The sequence below is a fragment of the Doryrhamphus excisus genome, chromosome 17 (assembly GCF_030265055.1).
Source record: "Doryrhamphus excisus isolate RoL2022-K1 chromosome 17, RoL_Dexc_1.0, whole genome shotgun sequence".
NCBI classification, from domain to species: Eukaryota; Metazoa; Chordata; class Actinopteri; order Syngnathiformes; family Syngnathidae; genus Doryrhamphus; species Doryrhamphus excisus.
In genome coordinates this window covers 10,191,270-10,216,357 of record NC_080482.1, presented here as the reverse complement: position 1 = coordinate 10,216,357, position 25,088 = coordinate 10,191,270, and the positions used below count along the sequence as shown (strand labels likewise).

The following is a 25,088-nucleotide window of genomic DNA, read 5'->3' as shown; positions in this document are numbered from 1 at the left end:
CCAGCAACTTTTCCAACTATTCACATCCAATCTAATTTTGTAGTATTTTACTCAGCAGGGCCGCATGATGGTGGTTAGCATGTTGACCTCAGTCAGGAGATCATGGGTTCGTATAACATCGCTGTGTACAGTTCTCCCTGTGCGGACGTGGGTTCTCTCCAGGTACTCCGGCTTTCTCCCAAACACATAATCACTATAAAAATATGAAAACAAATATACAATTCATTTACAAACAACTTTAAAACTATATAAAACTTCAGAGACCAACGTATCCATGACCCGAGAGGCTAAACAGGATAGAAAATGGATGGGTTTTATTTGAAATGTACACAATGCAGAGGCCATTACACTGATTTTGTATTTTATTGACTTGAAATTTCTCACTGAAATCTATACATTCAAACTACATGAAAAGGTTCTGAAAAGTCTTAATGACTGAAATTGTAATGCTTAAAACCAAGCACTTTGTAAAGTCCCATTACTTGTAGTTGTTGGGTCATGTCATTGGATTGCGTAAGCGGCAGGAAGTATGAATGGAATATCCACAGTATGGTGAAATCTCCTTATAAAGCCAGGCACTTGGTGAATTACCGTTCTTGTGTTATTGAAATTGACTTTTTTTGTGAAAATATAATTGCAGTAATCAAGACCGTCATGACAGCAGAAAAGCGTGCAAAAGTACAAAAGAATAAAACAGTTATGACTAGTTTGAGTATGATTAGTGGAGGTTTCTTTAGTTTGTGGTACTTTGATATACGTACATTGAAAATATCCATTACCAAGTAGAAAAAAACAGTACAAATAAAGTAATCACCTATTTTACTCAAGTACAATATGTTATTACATCTCTGTTCGGAAACATTACCTTTTAACTGCCAATAAAACCATAAAAAAGATGCACTTGTTACGTAATCCAGCATTCTTGTTAAAAAATCAATGAATTGCCATCTTTATTGTTAACGTAAAAAGTCGGAGGTGATGTTCGGTTCTATGTATTTTTTGGTCAAGTAGGTGTGGAGGCGTCCTGGTTCAGGATATGTGACGTCACTTGTGGAAGGGCGGGGTTTCGGGAATGTTTTTGGCTGGAACCTCGATGGGCGGGGACACACCTGGAGAACCACACACTGTCTACACGAGACAGGACGCCCGTTCGTCTACTTTTAACGTAAAAGTATTTTTTTTAATTAAAGGGCAAAATGTACACGACGGAGCGCAGGCGGATGAGCCTCCGCGAGACAAGGAGGCGGGACAACGATTGGTTGTCGTCGGCTGGAAGTTTGTGGCAGGACCCGCTGGCCATAGAGCTCAGCTCTCGAAACACCAAGCAGCACGTCGTCTCGCCGAGGAGCCGCGGCCGCCCAGTGACGGTGGTCTACATCGCCAACGAGGAGGCGGCGGTGGTGGCGTCTTCCCCAGCCGAAGGGAACTTGCCTCTGGCGTGTCTAAAGGAAGCGTGCTCGGAGACCCGCGCCACCTTTAAAAGTATCCCGTTTGAGAGGATCTCCATGGCGACCACAGACGTCCTAGATAGTTTCTACAATGCTGGTGAGTCTTCAATAATTAATATTGTTCTGCATTTTAAAGCAACAAAAGGCTTGGAAGGTGTTTCCTCTCTGTTGCCAAAGTGCTTGTTCATGTGGGGGTTCACTTTGGAGGAGTGTGGTTCTACACCTGCACTGTTGACTGGTTTCTGCTGTGTGAACTGGCAAAAATAAACTTGACCCTGCCAACTTGATCACATTGACCTCTATCCTCACAGACGTTGCCGTGTTTGAGATGAGTGACTCTTTCTGCCAGCCTTCCCTCTTCTACCACCTGGGAGTGAGAGAAAGTTTCAGCATGACAAACAACATCATCCTGTATCACTACAAAGACGACACAGACGTGCAAGCTGTCAAGGTAAGTCTGCAATAATATGTTTTTTTGCCTTACATATTATTTCAACCAGTGACTAAATCATGCATGGACCATATCTTTAGAAATGTTATAGGACACCTTTTAGCACAAAACCTTACTTTTCCTTGCTTATTATGACTTTATCCTCATAATATTTCGACTTTATTCCCATGATATAACTTCATTGTGTTTTGTTTGTTTCTCATAATATTATTATATAATTATTATTATTATTATAAAAATCTTTCAATATTTTAACGATTAATATTTTTTATTTCATGCTACTAAAATTACATTTTCCCCTCAAAATTACAACATAATTCTTGTAAAATATTTTTTCCCACATGAATACAAAAGTTGGCTTTATTCTCATTAAATTACAGCATTTTTTCATTGCTGCCGGTATTTTTTTCTTTTAATTTAACTGTCACTATATTGACAGTCACTATGGTACCCATTATGTCACTGTATGGTCATATCACCTCGTACTTCGGTATGTGACAAAAATAAATTTATTAAAAAAAATAAAAAAACTTTTTTGTTATATTATGTAATATTATTATATTATATATTATTTTTGTTATAATATAAACTTCATGGTCATAACATTTTTATTTTTCCTTATGATTTCCTTATGATTTGTTATTCTGATAAAAAAATATTATTCTGATTTTTTTTTCTTATTCGATTACAACCTTTTTCTCTTAATATTTTGATTTTATTCTTGTCAAATAACTGCTGATGTTGCCATTTTTGCTGCTCTTTTTACATTTTTTAAACTTTTTTTGGTAAAATTATATTTTTAGTCATTTAACAGCCACAGGCCGCAAATGGCCCACATTTTACACTCTGGACACCCGTCTGAAATGTGCTGCATCATAGTGAATAATTCACATTTTCTGGTCTTTATCTACATGAGAAGGTCAAAATATTACAACTGGCACCACGACAATAAATAATAACATGCAATAATAATACATTGTTTAAATGCATACAATTGACAGACATTTGTAAAGCTTTTTCGTGTGTTATAGTTATTTTGAGATGTAAACCAAGATGGAAAATGATAAATCAATTATTTGATGTATTAATGTCAAGGCTATCGCGTCAAAATAATCTCTCACTGTTTCTGTTCTTGTCCTTCAGGAGCAGTGTGGAAGTTATACATTCCTCCCTTACGTGGTGACGCCTCAGAGCAAGGCGTTTGCCTGTGATGGCGGCGTGATGACCGGCATCAAAGAGCTGATGCAGCCTAGCTTCCAACTGGACTCTCTGCTCACACCTCTGGTGGACAGACTGGTTTACATGCTCAACAACGTACACGTGCAGTCCAGGTCAGGCCTCTCCCAAAATACCATCATCTCACATTACGCCTGCCTAAGCGTGTCGATGTCACCTTTTGTTCTCTCTGGAGAACAAACTGTGGAGTAACATTGTGTCTTTATCCCGACAGCGAGTACTTCCGTGAGTCCATCAGGCACGACATCCGCATGGCTAGGGAGCGGTATAGTGGTCAAGCCTTGAGCGAGGAGCTGAGCCGCATCCAGAAGCGTCTGGACAGCGTGGAGCTGCTCACGCCTGACATTGTCGTCAATTTGCTGCTGTCCTACAGGGACATCCAGGTGAGGACTTCAGACAACACTGTGGATTTATTTGCAAGTTTCATACAAACATTCCAAGGTAAGATTCAGACACTTTGCATGAAAGATTTAGACATTTGAAACAACTAGTTCCTTGAGAGTGCATTTTCATCTTCGTTGAGACACAATGGAGCACACTATTTGCTCCACCGGTAGAGATGTTGATTCAGTTTGGAGGTTTGTCTGATGTTCCCTCACTCTTGGGAAAAACTCATCATTCTGCTAAATAAGTCATGGGTTAAAAACATTCCAAAAGACATTCTCTAATACCAATGAAAATAATACAGTAATCCCTTGTGTATTGCAGTTAATTAATAGCAGACCCGACAGTGATAACTGAAGTGGGATTTCTTATTACATTTGGGGGGGGGGGGGGGGTGATCTGGATGACCATCTGGATCCAGGAATTTTTTTAAGCGTTAGAGTGCAGCGGTGAAATACAGTCAAATGCCTTTCCCTGGTTTGTAGCATGTACTGTAAATTTAATTCATACTTGGTACACAAAAAATGTTGAAAAAGATATACAGTATATTAGCGTGGTGGAAATGGGGATTCAGTGCCTTGCTCAAGTAAACACAGTAGTGCTAAAGTAAGCTATAGCATCATCTTCTGCGTTGTTGTTAAGTTCTAAAAAAGTTCTAGAACTATAAATATTTCAAAGATAAATCTTAGCTATAGCTATTGAGCTACAGACTGTGAATATCTCTGACTTTAGGTCTTTTTTGCTACAAGTTGATGCGTCTGTAAAGTAGACTATGTCCTTAGCAACATTGGGCTTGACTTAACTATCTACAATGCTTCACACTGCAGAGGCCAGATAGACCGGATTGTCTTTGCGTATGTACTGTGCGCTCACTGTCATTGTGATGTGCCACTTCCTAGAACTACGATGCTATGATCAAACTGGTGGAGATGCTGAACAACTTACCTATGTGTCTCGTGGCGAAACATCACAATATCAAGTTTCACTACATATTTGCTCTAAACAGGTACGCATACTATTCCTGTTGCTGTGTGGTGTACAACTGAATTGAAATTGTGACAATTTTTGACAGCAAAAAAATAATTATTTCTCGTCCAACCAGGAGGAATCAGCCAGGGGATCGAGTAAAAGCTTTGGAGGAAATCCTTCCCATCGTGGAATCGGGAGGCAGAGTGGTATCGGATGTCTACTGCCTGTGCGGTCGCATCTACAAAGACATGTTCATCACCTCAGGCTTCACTGACCAGCACTGCAGAGATCAGGCCTGTTATTGGTACTATTAGTACAACTTACTAATATAGTGGTAATGATTATTCACCTTAACTGCATCTGGGTGTGTTTGTAGGTATGGAAAAGCCTTTGAGACGGAGCACACGCTTCACTCAGGCATCAACAATGTGGTCCTTCTCATGGCGGCGGGACACGAGTTTGACACCTCCATTGAGCTGCGCAAAATAGGTGCTCAAATGTCTACTTTGTCCAACATAAAGTTGCTTCTAACATTCATATAATTTGACATAAATTATATCATTAATTGAATGTTCATATTCTGTTATGCTTCTCGTACCTGAACTCATACATATGTGGATAAACGTACTGTCCATTCCACACGCGACAGGAATTAAGATTCATGAGGTCTAATACAGCTCCAATACTTTTAGCTGTGTAGTGCACATGAATTACCCCCACTAGCTATTAATGTTAAATGACTGGTTTCCAGGTGTGGCCATAAGCACTCTGCTGGGCCGTAAGGGCAGCTTAGAGAAGATGAAGGACTACTGGGATGTGGGCTTCTACCTCGGCGCCAACATCCTGGCTAATGCACACAGGAAAGTCATCGAGGCTTCAGAGAAACTCTACAAGCTAAAAGCTCCGATATGGTGAGACCATTCTCCATTAGAGCTACATGAAACATCAGATCTGATTAATTTTCTTCACTGTCAGGTACGTGGCATCCGTGATGGAGACCTACATTCTGTACCGACAGTTTGCCAAGCCTCCTGAGGTGAGGCCTCCCAAGCAGGACACATTGGACTTCTGGATGGAGCTTCTGTTGCAGTACTGCAAACCCAAAGTCTGCACTGACCAATGCCCGGTGAGACAACTTGTCCTACACAGGGCTGTTGACCCTTTTTCAGTGTGGTGCTAATAAAGCTAAAGTTTGTGGGTTTGATTCCCATATCGGCCATCATTTATTTACTATATTGCAATAGTGAAAGCATAATAAAGATGGTAAATGTATCTGATGTAAAATCTAAGTACTGTGCTACTTTCTGGCGCTCATCTTGTCAAGCTTTTCTTGCTCTAAGTCAGATGATGAGCCAGAGCTGAAGTGTGAAGCCTTGTTTTTCCAGGTGCTCATTCTGGAGCCCAGTAAAGTCCTTCAGCCTGCTAGCGTGTCTGTGAGTGATGGGGATGAAAGCTGCACTGTCCAGTTGAAGCACGTCACCCCGTTTAAGGTATGTAAACCACGTCACACCCGCCCCTCCTTCTTCTGTCGTTGTCTCGTTTTGGTTCTACCTTTAGGACTTTAAGTTTGCACAATCTAAAAAAGGCCCAACTTTGTTCACTGAGCATATCTTCCAGTACAGTTAACATTTGGTGCCAAATGTGAGGGTGTGTTCTTTGAGCAAATGCGTTGCGCCTCAGGCTGTTTACTTTCTTTTTTTCATGTGTGTGTGTGTGTAGGTGTACGAACTGTACACTACTAAACTTTATGAAGTTGCCCTGTCATGCAACATGGGTGTATTTTTTTCCAAGCCACTGAGATGAACCATGTCATGTTTGTTCCAGCAGAAAGGCTTACATCAGTGGACTTTCCCAGCTGCTGCAATCCGGGGAGTGAGGTATGCTCCAGTGCTGCTGCATGTGCTGACACCTTTCCAAATATGCTGGGGTGTGTTTGAGCCTGCAGCAAAAGCAAGTGGAACCCAAACACTTACATCTGGCTGCTGGTTTGAGGTTGGGTTTCACTTTCACCTATTTTTTAAATCTGATTTTAGACATAAAAGCGCTGTCTGTTTTTATAATTGGTGAACACTATTGACAGAAAAATGAAGTTAAACATCTTTTGGTGGCAGTGGAAAACACATACAATGATATGCACTGCAAAAGAGTAAAAAGTAAATGAAGGAGAAGAGAATATAAAATATATTGTTAATGAACTAAAGCGTAGTAAAGCACTTTCTAAAAATAAACACAACAGCGAAAATGGAAAAATCAGTAGTAATTTTACAATAATAGAGTCAAAATATTAAGAAAACAAAGTTGTAATTTAGAGTGGGATAAATGTTTTTTTTTTAGAATAATGTAATATGAGGAAAAATATAAATATTTTAGTACACAAGTCGAAATATTAAAGAAACAGGCATGTTTTATTAAAAACCTGTAATATGAGGAACAAACAACAAATAAAGTTATCATTTTGGAAAAATTGGGTTGTGAAAAATGAAGAATAAAGTCCTAGAATTACATATAATAAAGCCCTATTATGAGTTGAAAATTTACCGGATGGAGCTGTTTTTTATGAGAATAAATATATCTAAATATTAAGAGAATAAAGGCATATTGAAAAGTAGAAAAAAGTACCAATTTTAACAGAATAAACTTGTACTATTATGAGGAAAAATAATGTCATGGAATATTAGATTGTGTTTGGAAAATAAATGTACAAAATTTATTATTACGTACTAATAATATACCTTTACACATATCCCAAAGCTAATATGCAGTTTTTTCATGAAATATTTCTAACATCTTAGCATATCTACATGGATAACAGAGTATGTGGCCCTCAGTGGAAAAGGTGTGGGCACCCCTGCACTAAATGGTGCTTTCGGTACTGCAATGTGCGGTGGTTAAGCTTAAATGCTTTCCATACTGACCTGAATCATACCATAGGCCACTGAGGGAGCCTGGCCTGGGCCGAATGCCTGTTGAGCAGGCTTTTCCCCCATGCGCCCGTGCCCGCTTCGACCCATCACCGTGGGACCCAGCACTGTTTGTGCAGTAGACTTTTTCTGGGAACGCTTTTATAAGCCGCCTCAGTGGAATTAGAAGGGGAAAAAGGCAGATACAAATGGATGTAATGATGTGCAAGACATTAGTGCATTGTAAAAAAAAACAAAAAAAACTCTTGTCTGTCCTCTCCAAGTGTGTCAAAGATCGATGAGCGGAGCTGCTTTCTGTATGTCCACTACAACTCTGATGACTTCCAGCTTTGCTTCCCCTCTGAGCTCCACTGCAAAGGGTGAGTGACCCACCAAGCAACCGCCAAAATAGACAGAAGTTAAAAATCCTAATACACACAACTGTTGTCAACGCATTGATTTATTAAGTGGGTCGGTTGAGGGGCTAACCTTGCAGTGGCATCAGCGTTTTTTGTTTGTTTTTGAGTCACACTTCCTTTATGCTTTATGCTGAACATGGGTGGGGGAATATGGTGTTAGTCAATTCTGTACATTTTGGGGCACAGGTTATGGATCATAGCAATAAAAATACGGTATATTCGGACTATTGATACACTTTCATATGCACTTTGAATCCAGTGTGTCATGGATGTTTTTTCCCCTGTTGTGTCCTCAGTTTCTGTGACATGGTCAACTCTCTGCTCCATCAGGCTGAAGATGCCTCTCAGGACCTCAGCCATGTCACTGAAGGAATACTCGAGGTTGGTCTCTTCATTTGATTACATTTTAATTGGTTGTGTTGCATCTTGAGTCAGATGTGAGTGAAAATTAACTCCCTATTTTACATAAAAAATATTGTAATGACAATATGGGCTGCACGGTGGTCATGTGGTTAGGGCGCAGACCTAACAGCTAGGAGACCGGGATTCAATCCCAACCTCGGCCATCTCATGGAGTTTGCATGTTCTCCCCGTGCATGCGCGGGTTTTCTCACATTCCAAAAACATGCTAGGTTAATTGGCGACTCCAAATTGTCCATAGGTATGAATGTGAGTGTGAATGGTTGTTTGTCTATATGTGCCCTGTTTATTGGCTGCCGACCAGTCCAGGGTGTACCCGCCTCTTGCCCGAAGACAGCTGGGATAGGCTCCAGCACCCCCCGCGACCCTCGTGAGGATAAGCAGGAGAAAATGAATGAATGAATGAATATTGTAATGACCCTCAGGGATATTATAGGTTGTGCTTTTGCATGTGTTGTTGGGATTTAAAACCCGCAAGACCCAACTGTTCTACTACAATACTTAAAGTTTGCGCCACCCACTGGACTTTGTTAGTCACTCCACCTGTTGGCCATGATGTGGCTTGAAATGTGAAAGGAAATGATTGCATCTTCTCAGCACAACTGTCACCTTTGCACTAATACATCTGTCTTTTTAAATATCAATTTTGTCATTAACGGAATCCTCGCCATCTTCCTCCTGTGTTGCAGTACGTCTATGAGACCAACGAGAATGGCGACAAAGTGGTTCTCGGCAAAGGGACGTACGGCGTAGTGTATGCTGGGAGGGACATGAGCAACCAAGTACGCATCGCCATCAAGGAGATCCCAGAGAAGGACAGCACGTGAGTGGAACACTCTTCATGGGCCTTGCGCCACTTAAAAACAAACACAACCCAACACTTTTTTGTCATGACAGTTATTCCCAGCCTCTCCACGAGGAGATCCGGCTTCACAAGAGGCTGAAGCACAGGAATATTGTCCAGTACCTGGGCTCCGTCAGTCAGGACGGTTTCATCAAGATCTTCATGGAAGAAGTACCAGGAGGTCTGCATCTAAACATGTTGACTTTGAATAAGAAGGACGTTAACTTGATTCATTCAGAACGCCTCACTTCCTTTAAACCAACTTACAGTCCAAATTACACAATGTAGTAGCGTCGAAAGCGCTGAACTGTTGAAACATTCTTGCCATGGCAGGAAGTTTGTCATCCCTGCTGCGCTCCAAGTGGGGTCCTCTGAAGGACAACGAGGCCACCATCATCTTCTACACCAAGCAGATCCTGGAGGGGCTCAGATATCTCCATGACAACCAGATAGTTCACAGAGACATCAAGGTAAGCACCTCTTTTTGGTGTTGTTGTTTTTTTTTTTTTAAACCAAAAATGTGCTTAAATGTATATTTTTGCTGCAGGGTGACAATGTGCTGATCAACACTTATAGTGGCGTTTTAAAGATCTCCGACTTTGGAACCTCCAAGAGGTTAGCTGGGATCAACCCCTGCACGGAGACGTTTGCTGGTAAGATTGTATGAAAGGTGCTAGCATTTGAGTTGACAAAGACAGGGCTGTTTAAAGGATATTTACCGACAGGAACTCTTCAGTATATGGCGCCAGAGATTATAGACCAAGGGCCTCGGGGGTACGGCAAGCCGGCTGACATATGGTCCCTGGGGTGCACCATCATCGAAATGGCAACAGGCAAAACCCCCTTTCATGAGCTGGGAAGTCCACAGGCAGCCATGTTCAAGGTAACAATGGAACAGGCTTAGTGTTCTAAAAAGCCTGGTGGTACTAATCCCAGTGCTCCTACCCTAGGTTGGGATGTTTAAGATCCACCCCAAGGTACCAGAGAGTATGTCAGACAAGGCCAAGAGCTTCATCATGAACTGTTTCGTGCCCGATCCAGACGACCGGGCCACAGCCACCGATCTGCTCATAGACACCTTCCTCAGTTCGGCTCCCAGGAAGAAGAACAGGCCGATGCAGGATTCTGACCCTGAAGACGTTTCTGCTGGTGGGAATTTTTGTTTACACTGCGATGCATGCACAGTGTGACATCATAACAGGATCTAACAGCATCACAGCAGCAGCTAATTAATAGTTTTGTTTTGTAGGCGACTACCAGCGCAGCCTATCAGTGCCAGTCTCCATCCTGGTGGAGGACACAGACTCATACTCGGATTCGATAGACTTGTCCTGCTCCCTGGACTTCAGGAGTACACAGTCCGCTTTCAGAGCACACATCTCTGAGAGCCCACCCATCAACGGACAATTCCTGCCGTGAGTAAACCATGGCTATTTTCAATTTTCCTTCATTATTTTTTATATCAATATACTCGTCGAACATCTACGATACAACAGGAATGCTCTGCTATTTTTAAGTATGATTGTTGAATACTAAGAGGGGTGCTTGCTGCTTTTAGGAATCTACTGACTGGAATGTTGCTGTTTGCAAGTAGAATGTATTGCAATAACACAGGTCAATGGTCAAAAACACAGGTTCCTATCCTAGGTTCCCAAAGTGGGGTACACCAATTGTAATATGGGGTGCATGAATAAAAATAAAAAACAATTAATGCCCACAATTCCGAGTGTACCTAAACATCTCACGGCGCAGAGAATGTAGTGGAAAGTAGACATGGCAGAGCAGTGAAAACCTTCCATTGTGAAAATTGGGCTTTATAGTCATTGGTCTATGGGGCTGCACGGCGGTCTAGTGGTTAGCACGCAGACCTCACAGCTAGGAGACCTGAGTTCAATCCCACCCTCGGCCATCTCTATGTGGAGTTTGCATGTTCTCCTTGTGTGGGTTTTCTCCGGGTACTCCGGTTTCCTCCCACATTCCAAGGTTAATTGGTGACTCCAAAATGAATGAGTTGGTTTATGTATTTTTCTACTTTCTACTACTCTATTGTGATTGTTAAATTTTCCCCTTCAATTTGTTATGAAATTAATATACAGATTTAAATCGTAGCCATCGTAAGTGGACAAAAAAAGTGATCCTCAAATTTCCTTGCTGTCCAGCGTCCCGGAAGAGTCCCCTCTGGACATGAGCAGCCCCGCGTCCACAGACGAAAACATCGGTCTGTTCATGCTGAGGAAGGACAGTGAGAGGAGAGCCACGCTGCACCGAGTGCTCACTGACTACATCTCCAACGTTGTGGCCAACATACAGGAAGCCGTGCCTCAGGTAAGAACGAAGCAGTTGTACTGTCCTTGCAACACAGTAGCTCATCTTGTCAGACTGGTACACCTTCCACTCGTTTGGATTCAAACACCCAAACAGCGTGAGTGCAAATCATCCTTGTTTTTAACAGTACGGTGAGGGCTCTTCGCTGACGGAGGAACACATCACTAAGCTCATCTGCTGTTTGCGAGACAACATCTGCTCCCCAGACAGGAAGCAGCTGACCAGCAATCTGCTGGACCTCAGAGCAACACTACTTTCCACCGCAGTGCCCCAAAACGGCCTGCAGGCGGCGCTGTTCAGCTTCCAGGACGCAGTATGTGGACTCAAAAGCATAACTAAGACACATGGAATATTTTTGCAGATTATATGTTCTTCCTTTTGTTGCAGGTGAAGAAAGTGTTGAGGCAACAGCAAGTGAAACCTCACTGGATGTTCGCGCTGGACAATCTGCTGAGACAGGCTGTGCAGGATGCCATCACTGTGCTTCTTCCAGGTTATAGCACTTCATCTTCATCAAGTGCTACGTACATGAGACTGAACACTGTCAATTAACTGATTCTACAGAACTGAAGCTCCAGTTGCAGTCATCATTCGAGACAGAGGACAGCACTCCAGAAGAGCAGCCCCCTGTCCCAAATGGCAACCTGCTCAACGAAACGCCACACTCTGACCAGTCAGAATCTGTGGACGAGGCAGTCTTGGCGACTTCAGATTCACTCCTAGACAGCAACTGTCCCCTAAGCGACGAACTGAGAGACCTCCGAATAGAGACCAGAAGGTGCACACTGTGTTTTGTTTATGTCCAAACCTTGTTGAGTAACAAAAATATACTTTAAAAATATACTTTATACTTTCAGACTGCTAAGGCTGTTGAGTGACAAGGAGAGAGAATACCAGGACCTCCTGCGGACCTCAGTCCAGCAGAAACAACACCACATTGATGCTCTGCGGAGAGACTCTTCAGGTACGAGATATATTTTTTAATCATTTTAATAAAGCCCACAAAGGAGTTTGTTGATGCAAAATAACTGATAATCCTTAATAAATAATAAGAATCCTTAATGTAACAATATTCTAGCAGGGTGGGGCCTAGGCCAAGGAGGAGCTTTTTATTTATCATTATGAAGACTTAACAGTGGACATGCTTTCTTCTCTAATGGTTGGTTTGCAGGCGGTGACCACTATAATTATAGTTAAAAATATATAATTTGTATTTAATATGTATTTTGTAGTTTGTTTTTATTTATTTTCCTTATGACATGTATGTTTTATATACTATGTAAAAGGATATAAATACACATTTATTACACTAAATGTGTATTTAGTGTAATACACACTAAATACACTTGGACCCAGAAGAGCCCAAAAATGGCATAAAATGCCAAAGTTTGAAGGTGTTGATTTTTGAAAAAAACGTAAGGGGTTAGTATGTCGTTTTTTTTTTATTTTTTCAACTTGCTTGTAATGCACTTTTCTGGTCAAAAAAACAGCGGAAACCTCAAACACAGTCAACAGGGGGCCCAGGAGAGCCCAAAAATGGCATAAAATGCCACTTTTAAATTTTGGGATTTCTGAAAAAAACGTAAGGGGTTAGTATGTCGTTTTTTTCATTTTTTTCAACTTGCTGAAAATGCACTTTTCTGGTCAAACAAACAGCGGAAACCTTACACACACTGAACAAGGGGCCTAGGAGAGCCCAAAAATGGCATAAAACACCAAAGTTTGAGGGTGTTGATTTTTGAAAAAAACGTAAGGGGTTAGTATGTCGTTTTTTTCATTTTTTTCAACTTGCTGAAAATGCACTTTTCTGGTAAAAAAAAAAAACAGCGGAAACCTCACACACACTCAACAGGGGGCCCAGGAGAGCCCAAAAATGGCATAAAATGCCAGTATTAAATTTTGGGATTTTTTAAAAAAACGTAAGGGGTTAGTATGTCGTTTTTTTTCAATTTTTTCAACTTGCTGAAAATGCACTTTTCTGGTAAAAAAACAGCGGAAACCTCACACACACTCAACAGGGGGCCCAGAAGAGCCCAAAAATGGCATAAAACACCAAAGTTTGAGGGTGTTGATTTTTGAAAAAAACGTAAGGGGTTAGTATGTCGTTTTTTTCAATTTTTTCAACTTGCTGAAAATGCACTGTTCTGGTCAAAAAAACAGCGGAAACCTCACACACACTCAACAGGGGGCCCAGGAGAGCCCAAAAATGGCATAAAACACCCAAGTTTGAGGGTGTTGATTTTTGAAAAAAACGTAAGGGGTTAGTATGTCGTTTTTTTCATTTTTTTCAACTTGCTGAAAATGCACTTTTCTGGTCAAAAAAACAGCGGAAACCTCACACACACTCAACAGGGGGCCCAGGAGAGCCCAAAAATGGCATTAAATGCCAGTATTAAATTTTGGGATTTTTGAAAAAAACGTAAGGGGTTAGTATGTCGTTTTTTTCATTTTTTTCAACTTGCTGAAAATGCACTTTTCTGGTCAAAAAAACAGCGGAAACCTCACACACACTGAACAGGGGGCCTAGGAGAGCCCAAAAATGGCATAAAATGCCAGTATTAAATTTTGGGATTTTTGAAAAAAACGTAAGGGGTTACTATGTCGTTTTTTTCAATTTTTTCAACTTGCTGAAAATGCACTTTTCTGGTCAAAAAACAGCGGAAACCTCACACACACTCAACAGGGGGCCCAGGAGAGCCCAAAAATGGCATAAAATGCCAGTATTAAATTTTGGGATTTTTGAAAAAAACGTAAGGGGTTAGTATGTCGTTTTTTTTCAATTTTTTCAACTTGCTGAAAATGCACTTTTCTGGTCAAAAAACAGCGGAAACCTCACACACACTCAACAGGGGGGCCCAGAAGAGCCCGAAATGGCATAAAACACCAAAGTTTGAGGGTGTTGATTTTTGAAAAAAACGTAAGGGGTTAGTATGTCGTTTTTTTCATTTTTTTCAACTTGCTGAAAATGCACTTTTCTGGTCAAAAAAACAGCGGAAACCTCACACACACTCAACAGGGGGCCCAGGAGAGCCCAAAAATGGCATTAAATGCCAGTATTAAATTTTGGGATTTTTGAAAAAAACGTAAGGGGTTACTATGTCGTTTTTTTCATTTTTTTCAACTTGCTGAAAATGCACTTTTCTGGTCAAAAAAACAGCGGAAACCTTACACACACTGAACAGGGGGCCTAGGAGAGCCCAAAAATGGCATAAAATGCCAGTATTAAATTTTGGGATTTTTGAAAAAAACGTAAGGGGTTAGTATGTCGTTTTTTTCAATTTTTTCAACTTGCTGAAAATGCACTTTTCTGGTCAAAAAACAGCGGAAACCCCACACACACTCAACAGGGGGCCCAGAAGAGCCCAAAAATGGCATAAAACACCAAAGTTTGAGGGTGTTGATTTTTGAAAAAAACGTAAGGGGTTAGTATGTCGTTTTTTTCATTTTTTTCAACTTGCTGAAAATGCACTTTTCTGGTCAAAAAAACAGCGGAAACCTCACACACACTCAACAGGGGGCCCAGGAGAGCCCAAAAATGGCATTAAATGCCAGTATTAAATTTTGGGATTTTTGAAAAAAACGTAAGGGGTTACTATGTCGTTTTTTTCATTTTTTTCAACTAGCTGAAAATGCACTTTTCTGGTCAAAAAAACAGCGGATGCCTCACACACACTCAACAGGGGGCCCAGGAGAGCCCAAAAATGGCATAAAATGCCAGTATTAAATTTTGGGATTTTTGAAAAAAAACGTAAGGGGTTGTTAGTATGTCGTTTTTTTCAATTTTTTCAACTTGCTGAAAATGCACTTTTCTGGTCAAAAAACAGCGGAAACCTCACACACACTCAACAGGGGGCCCAGGAGAGCCCAAAAATGGCATAAAATGCCAGTATTAAATTTTGGGATTTTTGAAAAAAACGTAAGGGGTTAGTATGTCGTTTTTTTCAATTTTTTCAACTTGCTGAAAATGCACTTTTCTGGTCAAAAAACAGCGGAAACCTCACACACACTCAACAGGGGGCCCAGAAGAGCCCAAAATGGCATAAAACACCAAAGTTTGAGGGTGTTGATTTTTGAAAAAAACGTAAGGGGTTAGTATGTCGTTTTTTTCATTTTTTTCAACTAGCTGAAAATGCACTTTTCTGGTCAAAAAAACAGCGGATGCCTCACACACACTCAACAGGGGGCCCAGGAGAGCCCAAAAATGGCATAAAATGCCAGTATTAAATTTTGGGATTTTTAAAAAAAAACGTAAGGGGTTGTTAGTATGTCGTTTTTTTCAATTTTTTCAACTTGCTGAAAATGCACTTTTCTGGTCAAAAAACAGCGGAAACCTCACACACACTCAACAGGGGGCCCAGGAGAGCCCAAAAATGGTATAAAATGCCAGTATTAAATTTTGGGATTTTTGAAAAAAACGTAAGGGGTTAGTATGTCGTTTTTTTTTTTTTTCAACTTGCTTGTAATGCACTTTTCTGGTCAAAAAAACAGCGGAAACCTCACACACAGTCAACATGGGGCCCAAGAGAGCCCAAAAATGGCATAAAATGCCAGTTTTAAATTTTGTGATTTTTGAAAAAAACGTAAGGGGTTAGTATGTCGTTTTTTTCATTTTTTTCAACTTGCTGAAAATGCACTTTTCTGGTCAAAAAACAGCAGAAACCCCACACACACTCAACAGGGGGCCCAGAAGAGCCCCAAAATGGCATAAAACACCAAAGTTTGAGGGTGTTGATTTTTGAAAAAAACGTAAGGGGTTACTATGTCGTCTTTTTTTTATTTTTTCAACTTGCTTGTAATGCACTTTTCTGGTCAAAAAAACAGCGGAAACCTCACACACAGTCAACAGGGGCCCAGGAGAGCCCAAAAATGGCATAAAATGCCAGTATTAAATTTTGGGATTTTTGAAAAAAACGTAAGGGGTTAGTATGTCGTTTTTTTTCAATTTTTTCAACTTGCTGAAAATGCACTTTTCTGGTCAAAAAACAGCGGAAACCTTACACACACTGAACAGGGGGCCTAGGAGAGCCCAAAAATGGCATAAAATGCCAGTATTAAATTTTGGGATTTTTGAAAAAAACGTAAGGGGTTAGTATGTCGTTTTTTTCAACTTGCTGAAAATGCACTTTTCTGGTCAAAAAACAGCGGAAACCCCACACACACTCAACAGGGGGCCCAGAAGAGACCAAAAATGGCATAAAACACCCAAGTTTGAGGGTGTTGATTTTTGAAAAAAACGTAAGGGGTTAGTATGTCGTTTTTTTCATTTTTTTCAACTTGCTGAAAATGCACTTTTCTGGTCAAAAAAACAGCGGAAACCTCACACACACTCAACAGGGGGCCCAGGAGAGCCCAAAAATGGCATAAAATGCCACTTTTAAATTTTGGGATTTCTGAAAAAAACGTAAGGGGTTAGTATGTCGTTTTTTTCATTTTTTTCAACTAGCTGAAAATGCACTTTTCTGGTCAAAAAAACAGCGGAAACCTCACACACACTCAACAGGGGGCCCAGGAGAGCCCAAAAATGGCATTAAATGCCAGTATTAAATTTTGGGATTTTTGAAAAAAAACGTAAGGGGTTGTTAGTATGTCGTTTTTTTCAATTTTTTCAACTTGCTGAAAATGCACTTTTCTGGTCAAAAAACAGCGGAAACCTCACACACACTCAACAGGGGGCCCAGGAGAGCCCAAAAATGGCATAAAATGCCAGTATTAAATTTTGGGATTTTTGAAAAAAACGTAAGGGGTTAGTATGTCGTTTTTTTCATTTTTTTCAACTTGCTGAAAATGCACTTTTCTGGTCAAAAAACAGCAGAAACCCCACACACACTCAACAGGGGGCCCAGAAGAGCCCCAAAATGGCATAAAACACCAAAGTTTGAGGGTGTTGATTTTTGAAAAAAACGTAAGGGGTTAGTATGTCGTTTTTTTCATTTTTTTCAACTTGCTGAAAATGCACTTTTCTGGTCAAAAAAAACAGCGGAAACCTCACACACACTCAACAGGGGGCCCAGGAGAGCCCAAAAATGGCATTAAATGCCAGTATTAAATTTTGGGATTTTTGAAAAAAACGTAAGGGGTTAGTATGTCGTTTTTTTCATTTTTTTCAACTTGCTGAAAATGCACTTTTCTGGTCAAAAAAACAGCGGAAACCTCACACACACTGAACAGGGGGCCTAGGAGAGCCCAAAAATGGCATAAAATGCCAGTATTAAATTTTGGGATTTTTGAAAAAAACGTAAGGGGTTACTATGTCGTTTTTTTCAATTTTTTTCAACTAGCTGAAAATGCACTTTTCTGGTCAAAAAAACAGCGGATGCCTCACACACACTCAACAGGGGGCCCAGGAGAGCCCAAAAATGGCATAAAATGCCACTTTTAAATTTTGGGATTTCTGAAAAAAACGTAAGGGGTTAGTATGTCGTTTTTTTCATTTTTTTTCAACTTGCTGAAAATGCACTTTTCTGGTCAAAAAAAAACAGCGGAAACCTCACACACACTCAACAGGGGGCCCAGGAGAGCCCAAAAATGGCATAAAATGCCAGTATTAAATTTTGGGATTTTTGAAAAAAACGTAAGGGGTTAGTATGTCGTTTTTTTCAATTTTTTCAAATTGCTGAAAATGCACTTTTCTGGTCAAAAAACAGCGGAAACCTCACACACACTCAACAGGGGGCCCAGGAGAGCCCAAAAATGGCATAAAATGCCAGTATTAAATTTTGGGATTTTTGAAAAAAACGTAAGGGGTTAGTATGTCGTTTTTTTCAATTTTTTCAACTTGCTGAAAACGCACTTTTCTGGTCAAAAAACAGCGGAAACCTCACACACACTCAACAGGGGGCCCAGAAGAGCCCAAAATGGCATAAAACACCAAAGTTTGAGGGTGTTGATTTTTGAAAAAAACGTAAGGGGTTAGTATGTCGTTTTTTTCATTTTTTTCAACTTGCTGAAAATGCACTTTTCTGGTCAAAAAAACAGCGGAAACCTCACACACACTCAGGGGGGGCCCAGAAGAGCCCCAAAATGGCATAAAACACCAAAGTTTGAGGGTGTTGATTTTTGAAAAAAACGTAAGGGGTTACTATGTCGTCTTTTTTTTGGGCCCAGGAGAGCCCAAAAATGGCATAAAATGCCAGTATTAAATTTTGGGATTTTTGAAAAAAACGTAAGGGGTTAGTATGTCGTTTTTTTCAATTTTTTCAACTTGCTGAAAATGCACTTTTCTGGTCAAAAAACAGCAGAAACCTCACACACACTCAACAGGGGGCCCAGAAGAGCCCAAAATGGCATAAAACACCAAAGTTTGAGGGTGTTGATTTTTGAAAAAAACGTAAGGGGTTAGTATGTCGTTTTTTTCATTTTTTTCAACTTGCTGAAAATGTACTTTTCTGGTCAAAAAAACAGCGGAAACCTCACACACACTCAACAGGGGGCCCAGGAGAGCCCAAAAATGGCATAAAATGCCAGTATTAAATTTTGGGATTTTTGAAAAAAACGTAAGGGGTTAGTATGTCGTTTTTTTTTTTTTTTTTTCAACTTGCTTGTAATGCACTTTTCTGGTCAAAAAAACAGCGGAAACCTCACACACAGTCAACATGGGGCCCAAGAGAGCCCAAAAATGGCATAAAATGCCAGTTTTTAATTTTGTGATTTTTGAAAAAAACGTAAGGGGTTAGTATGTCGTTTTTTTCATTTTTTTCAACTTGCTGAAAATGCACTTTTCTGGTCAAAAAACAGCAGAAACCCCACACACACTCAACAGGGGGCCCAGAAGAGCCCCAAAATGGCATAAAACACCAAAGTTTGAGGGTGTTGATTTTTGAAAAAAACGTAAGGGGTTAGTATGTCGTTTTTTTCATTTTTTTCAACTTGCTGAAAATGCACTTTTCTGGTCAAAAAAAACAGCGGAAACCTCACACACACTCAACAGGGGGCCCAGGAGAGCCCAAAAATGGCATTAAATGCCAGTATTAAATTTTGGGATTTTTGAAAAAAACGTAAGGGGTTAGTATGTCGTTTTTTTCATTTTTTTCAACTTGCTGAAAATGCACTTTTCTGGTCAAAAAAACAGCGGAAACCTCACACACACTGAACAGGGGGCCTAGGAGAGCCCAAAAATGGCATAAAATGCCAGTATTAAATTTTGGGATTTTTGAAAAAAACGTAAGGGGTTACTATGTCGTTTTTTTCAATTTTTTTCAACTAGCTGAAAATGCACTTTTCTGGTCAAAAAAACAGCGGATGCCTCACACACACTCAACAGGGGGCCCAGGAGAGCCCAAAAATGGCATAAAATGCCACTTTTAAATTTTGGGATTTCTGAAAAAAACGTAAGGGGTTAGTATGTCGTTTTTTTCATTTTTTTCAACTTGCTGAAAATGCACTTTTCTGGTCAAAAAAAAACAGCGGAAACCTCACACACACTCAACAGGGGGCCCAGGAGAGCCCAAAAATGGCATAAAATGCCAGTATTAAATTTTGGGATTTTTGAAAAAAACGTAAGGGGTTAGTATGTCGTTTTTTTCAATTTTTTCAAATTGCTGAAAATGCACTTTTCTGGTCAAAAACAGCGGAAACCTCACACACACTCAACAGGGGGCCCAGGAGAGCCCAAAAATGGCATAAAATGCCAGTATTAAATTTTGGGATTTTTGAAAAAAACGTAAGGGGTTAGTATGTCGTTTTTTTCAATTTTTTCAACTTGCTGAAAATGCACTTTTCTGGTCAAAAAACAGCGGAAACCTCACACACACTCAACAGGGGGCCCAGAAGAGCCCAAAATGGCATAAAACACCAAAGTTTGAGGGTGTTGATTTTTGAAAAAAACGTAAGGGGTTAGTATGTCGTTTTTTTCATTTTTTTCAACTTGCTGAAAATGCACTTTTCTGGTCAAAAAAACAGCGGAAACCTCACACACACTCAGGGGGGGCCCAGAAGAGCCCCAAAATGGCATAAAACACCAAAGTTTGAGGGTGTTGATTTTTGAAAAAAACGTAAGGGGTTACTATGTCGTCTTTTTTTTATTTTTTCAACTTGCTTGTAATGCACTTTTCTGGTCAAAAAAACAGCGGAAACCTCACACACAGTCAACAGGGGCCCAGGAGAGCCCAAAAATGGCATAAAATGCCAGTATTAAATTTTGGGATTTTTGAAAAAAACGTAAGGGGTTAGTATGTCGTTTTTTTTCAATTTTTTCAACTTGCTGAAAATGCACTTTTCTGGTCAAAAAACAGCGGAAACCTCACACACACTCAACAGGGGGCCCAGAAGAGCCCGAAATGGCATAAAACACCAAAGTTTGAGGGTGTTGATTTTTGAAAAAAACGTAAGGGGTTAGTTTGTCGTTTTTTTCATTTTTTTCAACTTGCTGAAAATGCACTTTTCTGGTCAAAAAAACAGCGGAAACCTTACACACACTGAACAGGGGGCCTAGGAGAGCCCAAAAATGGCATAGAATGCCAGTATTAAATTTTGGGATTTTTGAAAAAAACGTAAGGGGTTAGTATGTCGTTTTTTTCAATTTTTTCAACTTGCTGAAAATGCACTTTTCTGGTCAAAAAACAGCGGAAACCTCACACACACTCAACAGGGGGCCCAGAAGAGCCCGAAATGGCATAAAACACCAAAGTTTGAGGGTGTTGATTTTTGAAAAAAACGTAAGGGGTTAGTTTGTCGTTTTTTTCATTTTTTTCAACTTGCTGAAAATGCACTTTTCTGGTCAAAAAAACAGCGGAAACCTTACACACACTGAACAGGGGGCCTAGGAGAGCCCAAAAATGGCATAGAATGCCAGTATTAAATTTTGGGATTTTTGAAAAAAACGTAAGGGGTTAGTATGTCGTTTTTTTCAATTTTTTCAACTTGCTGAAAATGCACTTTTCTGGTCAAAAAACAGCGGAAACCCCACACACACTCAACAGGGGGCCCAGAAGAGCCCAAAAATGGCATAAAACACCAAAGTTTGAGGGTGTTGATTTTTGAAAAAAACGTAAGGGGTTAGTATGTCGTTTTTTTCATTTTTTTCAACTTGCTGAAAATGCACTTTTCCGGTCAAAAAAACAGCGGAAACCTCACACACACTCAACAGGGGGCCCAGGAGAGCCCAAAAATGGCATAAAATGCCAGTATTAAATTTTGGGATTTTTGAAAAAAACGTAAGGGGTTACTATGTCGTTTTTTTCAATTTTTTTCAACTAGCTGAAAATGCACTTTTCTGGTCAAAAAAACAGCGGATGCCTCACACACACTCAACAGGGGGCCCAGGAGAGCCCAAAAATGGCATAAAATGCCACTTTTAAATTTTGGGATTTCTGAAAAAAACGTAAGGGGTTAGTATGTCGTTTTTTTCATTTTTTTCAACTTGCTGAAAATGCACTTTTCTGGTCAAAAAAAACAGCGGAAACCTCACACACACTCAACAGGGGGCCCAGGAGAGCCCAAAAATGGCATAAAATGCCAGTATTAAATTTTGGGATTTTTGAAAAAAACGTAAGGGGTTAGTTAGTATGTCGTTTTTTTCAATTTTTTCAACTTGCTGAAAATGCACTTTTCTGGTCAAAAAACAGCGGAAACCTCACACACACTCAACAGGGGGCCCAGAAGAGCCCAAAATGGCATAAAACACCAAAGTTTGAGGGTGTTGATTTTTGAAAAAAAACGTAAGGGGTTAGTATGTCGTTTTTTTCATTTTTTTCATCTTGCTGAAAATGCACTTTTCTGGTCAAAAAAACAGCGGAAACCTCACACACACTCAGGGGGGGCCCAGAAGAGCCCCAAAATGGCATAAAACACCAAAGTTTGAGGGTGTTGATTTTTGAAAAAAACGTAAGGGGTTACTATGTCGTCTTTTTTTTTGGGCCCAGGAGAGCCCAAAAATGGCATAAAATGCCAGTATTAAATTTTGGGATTTTTGAAAAAAACGTAAGGGGTTAGTATGTCGTTTTTTTTTTTTTTTCAACTTGCTTGTAATGCACTTTTCTGGTCAAAAAAACAGCGGAAACCTCACACACAGTCAACATGGGGCCCAAGAGAGCCCAAAAATGGCATAAAATGCCAGTATTAAATTTTGGGATTTTTGAAAAAAACGTAAGGGGTTAGTATGTCGTTTTTTTCAATTTTTTCAACTTGCTGAAAATGCACTTTTCTGGTCAAAAAACAGCGGAAACCTCACACACACTCAACAGGGGGCCCAGGAGAGCCCAAAAATGGCATAAAATGCCAGTATTAAATTTTGGGATTTTTGAAAAAAACGTAAGGGGTTAGTATGTCGTTTTTTTTTTTTTTCAACTTGCTTGTAATGCACTTTTCTGGTCAGAAAAACAGCGGAAACCTCACACACAGTCAACATGGGGCCCAAGAGAGCCCAAAAATGGCATAAAATGCCAGTTTTAAATTTTGTGATTTTTGAAAAAAACGTAAGGGGTTAGTATGTCGTTTTTTTCATTTTTTTCAACTTGCTGAAAATGCACTTTTCTGGTCAAAAAACAGCGGAAACCCCCCACACACTCAACAGGGGGCCCAGAAGAGCCCCAAAATGGCATAAAACACCAAAGTTTGAGGGTGTTGATTTTTGAAAAAAACGTAAGGGGTTACTATGTCGTCTTTTTTTTATTTTTTCAACTTGCTTGTAATGCACTTTTCTGGTCAAAAAAACAGCGGAAACCTCACACACAGTCAACAGGGGCCCAGGAGAGCCCAAAAATGGCATAAAATGCCAGTATTAAATTTTGGGATTTTTGAAAAAAACGTAAGGGGTTAGTATGTCGTTTTTTTCATTTTTTCAACTTGCTGAAAATGCACTTTTCTGGTCAAAAAAACAGCGGAAACCTCACACACACTCAACAGGGTGGCCAGGAGAGCCCAAAAATGGCATAAAATGCCAGTATTAAATTTTGGGATTTTTGAAAAAAACGTAAGGGGTTAACTATGTCGTTTTTTTCAATTTTTTCAACTTGCTGAAAATGCACTTTTCTGGTCAAAAAAACAGCGGATACCTCACACACAGTCAACAGGGGGCCCAGGAGAGCCCAAAAATGGCATAAAATGCCAAAGTTTAAGGGTGTTGATTTTTGAAAAAAACGTATGTCGTTTTTTTCATTTTTTTCAACTTGCTGAAAATGCACTTTTTTGGTAAAAAAAAACAGCGGAAACCTCACACACACTCAACAGGGGGGCCCAGGAGAGCCCAAAAATGGCAGAAAATGCCAGTTTTAAATTTTGGGATTTTTGAAAAAAACGTAAGGGGTTAGTATGTCGTTTTTTTCAATTTTTTCAACTTGCTGAAAATGCACTTTTCTGGTCAAAAAAACAGCGGAAACCTCACACACACTCAACAGGGGGCCCAGAAGCACCCAAAAATGGCATAAAATGCCAGTGTTTGAGGGCGCTGATTTTTTGACAAAAATGATGAGGGGTTAGTATGTCGGTTTTTTTTTACTTGCTCTAATGCACTTTTCTGGTTAAAAAAAAACAGTGGAAATCTTACACACACACACACATGTACATATACACCAAAAATTTAACATAATAATGTAACAAATTAGTTACTGTGTTATTTTTTACAGCCCTAATATACGTATATTGGGTATATTAGGATATATGACATCTTCAGTGTTTTTCGTCTGGCTTACCTACCAGTCAATGATGGCCACCTCCTCGGCTTCAGGCTTTTAGGTTTCTGCCTGACCGGTTTGTGTCAGGGGCGTAGCTCACTGGATCACCATCTCAAAACGCAACTACAGTACATGAATATTCACAATATCCGCAGGCACATGTTTCTAATGTTTCACTGTTTTTATGAAACTGAATTCATCATGGCCCCCTTGTTTGACTCTGGCAATTCAGGTGACTCCACTCCACAGACGAGATGTGACCCGGACGTAAAGGACATGGTGCGATGGCTGGAGGCCGTCCCTGTGGATCACAACACTGTTGACAAGGTGATTACTGTTTCATACCTTTCCATCTACTTTCTGTTTGTTCTGATCATGTGTCACCCTGTTTACCTAGTTGGTGGCTCACGAGTTCACCTTGGACTGTCTCCTCCGCATGGCCTGCAGGGATGACCTCATGTACTCTGGAATAAGGTGAGGAGCCTCTACGTGTCTTCCAGCTCTGCACAAAACATGATAAATACATTTAAAATATAAAGGCCAATATTCATAATCCTAAATGTCCAATTACATGTCCGTCCTTTGACTCTAAACCATCATGGGGTTGTTTTTTTCCCCACTTTATTTTCCAGAGGCGGTATGCTGTGTCGCATCTGGGCGGCCATTACAGCTCATAGGAAGTCTCAGCACAACATACACCACCAGGACAGTGATGGCGCTCTACTTTAACGGGACACTTTCTGTAGTGAACAGGCTGGTCCTGTTGCTTTTCACACATTTGAATATAAAAAAAACGGAGATGCTGCATGTTATTTTATTTTTTACTACATCCTTAATACAAAACTTGTATTGAAAATTGATAATTTTTACATCAAATGAATATTTTGTCTAAGAGAGTAAGTTATACATTCATATTTGTTGAATACACTTCAAAAGTGGTCAGCAGGAACACTTCTATGCTTATTTGCTTTGACAGTGCTGTAGTAGAACACACGTGTATGTGTTCAATAAATGATTCATAATTAAATGACATCTTGTTATAGTATGTTTTGTTGCCTTTATCACAATTACTGTACATGTACTG

General features: G+C 40.1%; 1 protein-coding gene and 1 long non-coding RNA gene across 4 annotated transcripts in view; one reads left to right on the top strand and one right to left on the bottom strand.

Annotated features, from left to right (window-relative positions):
- The first annotated feature begins 1,115 nt into the window (after positions 1-1,115).
- Positions 1,116-25,012, top strand: si:ch211-1i11.3 (mitogen-activated protein kinase kinase kinase 5). Of its 2 annotated transcripts, none has more exons than XM_058052814.1 (28): positions 1,116-1,545; positions 1,760-1,899; positions 3,043-3,230; positions 3,350-3,518; positions 4,419-4,525; positions 4,622-4,792; positions 4,865-4,977; positions 5,240-5,399; positions 5,464-5,614; positions 5,874-5,978; positions 6,316-6,365; positions 7,673-7,768; positions 8,104-8,188; positions 8,917-9,050; positions 9,125-9,252; positions 9,405-9,541; positions 9,619-9,724; positions 9,797-9,954; positions 10,022-10,220; positions 10,321-10,486; positions 11,231-11,396; positions 11,524-11,709; positions 11,784-11,889; positions 11,961-12,174; positions 12,254-12,360; positions 24,237-24,331; positions 24,402-24,478; positions 24,637-25,012. In XM_058052814.1, the coding sequence occupies exons 1-28, from the start codon at positions 1,197-1,199 to the stop codon at positions 24,731-24,733; spliced, it is 3,960 nt and encodes a 1,319-aa protein (XP_057908797.1). In that variant the 5' UTR covers positions 1,116-1,196; the 3' UTR covers positions 24,734-25,012. The 2 variants fall into 2 exon arrangements, with proteins under 2 accessions (XP_057908797.1, XP_057908796.1); XM_058052813.1 differs by having other exon boundaries at positions 6,313-6,365.
- LOC131105079 (uncharacterized) overlaps positions 23,722-25,088 on the bottom strand; it is a 101,667-nt gene continuing 100,300 nt past the window's right edge. Inside the window, exons 7-8 of one of the 2 annotated variants that reach the window (XR_009119873.1) lie at positions 24,398-24,506; positions 23,722-24,320 (exon numbers count right to left, since the gene is read on the bottom strand). This is a non-coding gene — a long non-coding RNA (uncharacterized LOC131105079). The remainder of the gene's footprint in view (positions 24,321-24,397; positions 24,507-25,088) is intronic. The other variant, XR_009119874.1, reaches the window with a different exon arrangement.

Bases quoted from the DNA above. Each gene is read 5' to 3' on its own strand.
- si:ch211-1i11.3 (XM_058052813.1), top strand. From the start codon at position 1,197: ATGTACACGACGGAGCGCAGGCGGATGAGCCTCCGCGAGACAAGGAGG. The intron at 1,900-3,042 runs GTAAGTCTGCAA...CTTGTCCTTCAG, and splicing joins CAGACGTGCAAGCTGTCAAG to GAGCAGTGTGGAAGTTATAC. The intron at 11,397-11,523 runs GTAAGAACGAAG...TGTTTTTAACAG, and splicing joins TACAGGAAGCCGTGCCTCAG to TACGGTGAGGGCTCTTCGCT.